The 6,651-nt window shown below is 43.9% G+C and overlaps 1 protein-coding gene across 1 annotated transcript in view; it reads right to left on the reverse strand.

Moving 5' to 3' along the window:
* LOC118409202 (alkaline phosphatase-like) overlaps positions 1–3,878 on the reverse strand; it is a 16,257-nt gene extending 12,379 nt beyond the window's left edge. Inside the window, exon 1 of the mRNA XM_035810071.1 lies at positions 3,576–3,878. Coding sequence (XP_035665964.1) covers positions 3,576–3,669 — 94 coding nt within the window. The 5' untranslated portion in view covers positions 3,670–3,878. The remainder of the gene's footprint in view (positions 1–3,575) is intronic.
* Between the last annotated feature and the right edge of the window lie 2,773 nt (positions 3,879–6,651).

Here is a 6,651-nt window from a genome sequence, read left to right on the forward strand (position 1 = left end):
TGGGTTCCTGCGAACCGTTTTCCCAACTTAATTGTCCTTTTTCAGTTTGCCGAAGATCGATGGCAGTAATAGCCCAATATTTTGGCTCCTAGAGTATCCCTAACTTCCATTCAAGCTTTTAGGTGGGATCCTGGGAACCGATGTGAAAGTTAATTGTCTTTTTTAGCGCTCTTTTCTGTGTTTTTGCTGGAGATCGATGAGTGTAATAACCCAATATCTCTGCTAGAGTATCCTGAATTCCCAGTCAAGCTTTTAGCGCGGTATTTAGGCGGGTTCATGCGCTTCACGGTGTATTTTTCGAAGATCGATGACTGTAATAACCCAATATTTCGGCTCCTGTAGTATCTCTAACTCTCAGTCAAGCTTTTAGGTGGGATCCTGCGAACCACTGTGCAGGTTAATTGTCTTTTTTAGCGGTCTGTTTGTGATATTTTGTGTGCTTCCCCAAGGAGCTTATATCATGAGCATCCTTGGTTTGCCAGAGATCGATGACTGGAAGAACCCAACATTTCGGCTCCTAGAGTTTCCTGAATTCTCACTCAATCTTTTAGGCGGGTTCTGTGCAGGTCAATTGCCTGTTTTTCCAGCACTCTTTGTGTATTTGCCGGGCACATGACACAGAGATCGATGGCTGAACACGGAGGTGACCACGCCGACCGCACGCCTTTCCCGCGCCGCGGGCACGAAGCGTATCGGGTTACCAGACATGGGTGGGCGGCAGGACACGCCGTGACCACAAGCACACACACTGCTCTTCAAGCAGAGGTTCGGTTCTGGCTGTGTTTGGCAGTTAACCTTAACGGTTAGCGTTTTGTCGGGCTTTGTATTTTGTACAAATTTCTTCATATCTACTGTCCACACATGAAGCGGTACAAAATAGCAAGTTCGAAAAAAACGCCTAATTTCATGACAATCCATCCATAGCTTCTTGAGCTATGCTGCTATGAAACCACAAAAACATACATGTATTCATAAATACAAGCATACAAAAGCTACCGAATACATAACCTTCTTGGCGAAGATATTCATCGGCCATGAGATTTCCCCCTTCGAAATACGCCGGACGGCGAATGAAACCCTGTTGTCACCTCTCAGAGGATGAACTAGGTTGAACTTGAAACTGATTACTGAAATGAAGCCCTGTAATGACCATTTCACTGAAAACTCTGGCGAAATTACTCTCCCCATGCCCATAGCCAGCGTAATAGTCTGGTTCAGACTAGAAGATTGTGACCATTTCTAAGGACTTCAAGCTCAATCAGCCGAGACATTCAATAAAGAAAACGGGACATGCGATATGTGAGGAATGCTACAATCTTACCCCCCAACCTTCCCCAATTTTGTCTGACTCTATTAAACCTCTTCCCTCATGACCTCAATGAAAAGTGACCTGCAGGACGATTTCAGCTTCTCGTGAACAAACCTGGTTCAAACAACACCTCTCAGACTTGGAGAGTTCTGTAACGTAACACAGTAGCTGTGATCTTTCGGTCACGGAGTGCCAAGCTGTTCGCGCTAAATACCCAGCGCTACTGTATTACGTTTCTTTACAGTACACTCCAAGCAGAGGTTTGTGGGTAAGATTGTGGCAAGCTTGCCATATCATATGCCCGTTTTCTCGATCGAATAAAACGGGGCATTGGAGAATAATCTTATCTTCCCAATCAATTTCAAACTCAATGCAGTAGAGCTGCTAGCTAGTGCGAAAAACTTGGCGCTCGGTTATCGAAATGCCCACACAATCTCACTCACAGCTAAGACAGCTAATGTACTAGTATTGTCCAAGCAGAGGTGTATTAAGATAGCGTTACACACAGTACATAACGATTTCACATTATCATATCGAAATTGTCCACAAAAGTCACTCTGCGTTAAGTTATATGAATTCCGATGATACTTCCGAGTGTCATGTATCATAAATATCTACCATTTTCACGTCATTAAAACATTATTTGATTCAGGAACATCATGCTGAAAGGTCACCAAAATAAGGCAACGTTACGTGATGTTCGTAAACTGAGGAATGTTTGCGTCATACATAACGAGACAGTTATCATTTCTGTGTCTTGTATATAGTGTGTAATGTAAACAATTATGACTTGATTCAAAAACATCATGTAACATTACCTCATTTGGTGACCTTCGAAAACAAAGGATCGTCGCAAGCTTTAAATTTTAAACTATAGTCGACATCAATGCCGACTGGAAATCATATTGTCAAGAATTGTCAACGTGGAATTGTCCTGTTTGATTTTACCTTCGTCAAGCGCAAGAAAGTTATGTTTTTGGCTTAGTTTGTATGTTGTCCGTCTGGTCCGTATTGGCTTGTCCGTCTGTCGACAGCATAAGTCGAGTGACTGTGGATGGATCATTGGTAGGTGGGTAAGGTTAGGAGTCCGGAAAACGAAGGTCAAGTTCGATAATGAGTCACTAATTCAATGATTTTTGTTTGTTTTATTTAGTTCTCCGTTAGTATTGCACTATTTGGTTTGACACTCTGCCCAGAGCCCGTGTTAAGTGTGGGAATCTTTATGCACAAATGACCATACAGTGAGCTTAAGTCCCACGGTAAAAGAAGCCGGTGAAAAGGCCGGCTTAACATGCCCCTGGGGCCACCAACAACATGCACAATACAAGAAACTACCGACCCCAGTCAAAGTATGGCAGGATTTCCCTACAGGACAGTCGGTGGAACACCAACCCTATTGTACCAATGTTGACGTTGTCAGTGGGAATCTGTCGTCTCAGCTGAAAGCAACGTTATTAGTAATCATTAGTCTACCAAATCTTGCTGCTCCGCGTGCGAGCTGGCCGACTTGCCTGTGGCTGAAGTGCCTTGGCAGATTGCCATAACGATAAAACATACGGTTCTGAAGTGCATTAGAAGCATATTAGCCTGGTGAGCACACCATCGTGAGCTCGACGGGATCTCTACGGTGATAGGAGCGTTGCCCGCCCGCCCAGTTCATGAGCGCAGGCCGGGGAATTTTTACGGGGTTGGTCTGGTACGGTGATAACTCGGAAGGTCTATTCTCCAAGCAGAGGTTGGGTCGCGGAGATATTAGTGGCCGGGATTTTTACCCACCTTTTTTTCGCTCGTGAGAAGAGCGAGCCGATAAAAATCCCGACGACCACTTCTATCTCCGCGACCAAACCTCTGCTTGGAGAATAGGAAGACCGGCTAAAAAAAAGACAAGCTGACAGAAACATGACATATAACCGTTGTACTGCATGACACACATGCATATCAAATTCCCAAGAAACACGTCACGCGAACTCTAGACGCCCTCTTCCTGTCCTTTGAAAGACCAATGTTTAAACGAGTGGTAACATTATAGAATGAACAAGCCACTACGGAACCCAAAATCTAACCATTTTCAGTTTTTTGTCACCTACACACCAAATATAAAACCAATCCTTCCAGTCGTTCTTGAGTTATCTTGGTGACCAACAGACACACTGACACACAGACACGCACACATAAACACATGAAACACACACGCACGCACACACATACGCACACCGCCAAAAATATAACCTTTTCGACGAAGGAAAGAAAGCAGACTCAAACTTACCATTCTCGAAGTCCCGATCTTGAGCAAAAGTCGCCCACGGCCCAGCTCCCACGAATACAGCCGCCACCAGCAGAATCATACAAGTATTCCTCATGGTAACCAAGGATGGTATTAAAATATAACTCTGAAAAACAACTCGCTACCTTCCGTGTCACAGACCTTGTTTAATACTAGAGTAGTTGATAAATAACCGGTCTTTGGACGCTACCGTTGTGTGCAAGGGCTGATGTACAAGTGAGCGGGTGTTCTTGGGGTATTCAGAGTTCATTCATCGATCCCGTGGCCCCCTTTGTGCGACTCACCTGATGGCCACGTGGTCCCCTTGCGTAGGCACAGCCCGGACGGGCGCATGTTTGCACTGTGGGGGGTGGCAGGGTGGAGTCACGCACTCCGCATGGCTCTACTGCATGCACAAATGACGGATGCATGCTTTCTTCACACAGCCTACCACCCCTTCCCGCCAAGATTGAACAATGCGGAAACTGGCAGCTATAGATCAAATGTTATCTAAACAGCGAGTATCAAAAGACAGAGAGAGACCGACACCGAAACCCTTCGAGCTTCCTATAATATAACTTTCAGATGAAGCTAGCGATTGATGAAAGTTAATTGATCTTTATTGCAAATTCTTGTCCGTGGGCTAATTGCAGGTAACACGAAAGGCTACAAACGGTCTATGAGTATGACAATATAGCAAGAGTCTACTCTCGTCTAAAAGCTAACTTTAGATTCTGGGTTATTTAGGTTACAAGGACCTTGGTTACATTAACAACAGGATGAGAGGAACACTAATACACGTGGGAAGGCCGGGCCACTGTGTGGAATAGCAACTATAGATGAGAAATATATGTAACGTTACTTTTGTAAGAAAACCATTTGAATGTTGGGAATATGCTTGTTATGGACGCTACATTCGACCTACATGACGTTTCTGCATGGTTGGATATGACCCATGTAAGTAACGTTAACGTTACATGACATAGAAAAAGATCTTGTCCATGATGTATGTTCATATATAAACACGCTTGTTTTGGTTACTTTTGTCTCATATTTCGATATTGACGTAAACAATGTTTATGCAACGGCATAAGGGCCATAGTTGAGCATTATTTTTGCCCTGTGATATGTGCTGTGTGGCATGCTTGCCTCTATATTTACGAACGTTCGTGTTCACGTCCTTCCGTTCACGTGTATCGAGCGTGGGCACTTGATGTCCGCTAGCCTCGTTCACAGACTGTCTCCAGGGGGTGTCACAGTCCAACTCCTCGGCTCCAAGGCCAACATGTCCCGAGGAACTTTTGTTACCCCGAGTCAGGATGAAATTGAGGGGGTGTTTTAGCCTCCATAGCAGGCTCTCTGTGTCCTTTTCGTGGTCTTCTTGGGCTCGTCATACACTTTTTCTAGCCGTTTCTTTTTGTACTAGCTTGTGCTACGGGCCTGCAGTACTGCAAGCGACCCAGTACAAGAGGAAACGGCCAGCAAAAATGTATTACGAGCCCCAAAATACGAAAAAAGGTCCCGAGAGCCTGCTATGGAGACTAGCGGTGTTTATCAATCTTTATGTTAAGATCTTCTTGGGGCATGTTGGCCCTTTTAGCCACCGATTCGCCCAGGAAAAAGTCTGAAATCCAGTCTAGAGAACAGCAAGTGTGGTCTGCATATTCTGTGTACATGTACGTCACGGTAGCTTCTCGGGTCAAGTGGAGCATCGTTTATCACAGGGGCGTTTGTGGTAGAAGCGAATCTTCTTGCAAAAAGAGTTCAGAGACCTCCTACCTCCATGAAATATTCTGATTATGCAAATGACTTTCATATTGCAATAGCTTACATCACAAGCTATCAGCCACAAAAAAATCGAGACCATAGCATGTCCAGGTCAAAAGATACAAAAGAATCGAAGGTCTGCTGCAGTACCAATGTAACACACCAGGGGGCCAAAATCGAACCAAATATCATTACAATCCATCCAGACCTAGAGGTTCTAAAGTTATGCTTACAACAAATATCCGAAAACACAGATAGACACACACACACACACAGACACAGACACACCAAAAACTATACCTCCATTTTTCATGGAGGTAACGGCATGTGTAGGGGAGACACGTAGTCTCTGCTTGCTTGGTCAAGACTGTGTCATATATACATTATATATGGGATCTGTCCTCTTTTTTTCAATTTAGTGACGTCAAGCTTGCCTAAGCTTGACGTTTCTGACTTAGGGAGAATAAATGCTGCTACAGTAATCGATACGGGCCTCTCTTCATCATATCATGATGGTAGCATCAGGCCCTACGAACTAACGTTATGATTTAAAAATAAATTCATTTCAAAACGGGTGTGTAGCCCCTACAACTTTTGAAAATTGATTTCTAAGGGGGGCCACCATACATGTAAACAAGACAAACAGTGTGTTACATTCAGTCAAAGTTAATACACCAGTAGGTAACATACAGTAAATAACATGAAATGAAAACAGGCGTCAAAACAAAATCAGTGTCCATTTCAACAACGGGAACTTTCAGCAGATAGAACCTCCTTGATTTCACAGCCGTAAACTTTCAAGGTCAAACGAAAAACGTCAAAGGTGGAGTGGAGGTCAATCATAATCAGGTACAGATGTGGGGTGGCCCGTGGTCATAGGTGTTGTTGAGCTTCCTGTTATTTCTGCTAAGGCATCTTGCAACATCCAAGTGTGCTCCTGATACATGTATTTTTACCTTCGCCGAGAAGATTCTGCTTCTGGTAGCGTTTGTATGTTTGTTTGTGGTTTGACGTAACAAACAGAGAAGCTACGCGATGGGTTATCATGAAAGTTGGTGCGAACTGTGTATGATGTGTCCTATCGAACAAATGATCAGATTTTGTGGCCCCTGTCGGCTTTCGTGGGCACTGCAACAAAAGGGTTACTCTTCTCACCCACTTTGAGTGATTTTGGGTATGTAGATAGCCTAAGTGATGAGTTACATGATAAGATACTAATCATAAACTAAAATATAATCATGCAAATCAACAGCTAATTGGTATATTTAAGTTTATAACTTTCCTGCATACTAGCCTGGAATCCAGTCTTGTT

The sequence above is a fragment of the Branchiostoma floridae genome, chromosome 2 (assembly GCF_000003815.2).
Source record: "Branchiostoma floridae strain S238N-H82 chromosome 2, Bfl_VNyyK, whole genome shotgun sequence".
NCBI lineage: Eukaryota > Metazoa > Chordata > Leptocardii > Amphioxiformes > Branchiostomatidae > Branchiostoma > Branchiostoma floridae.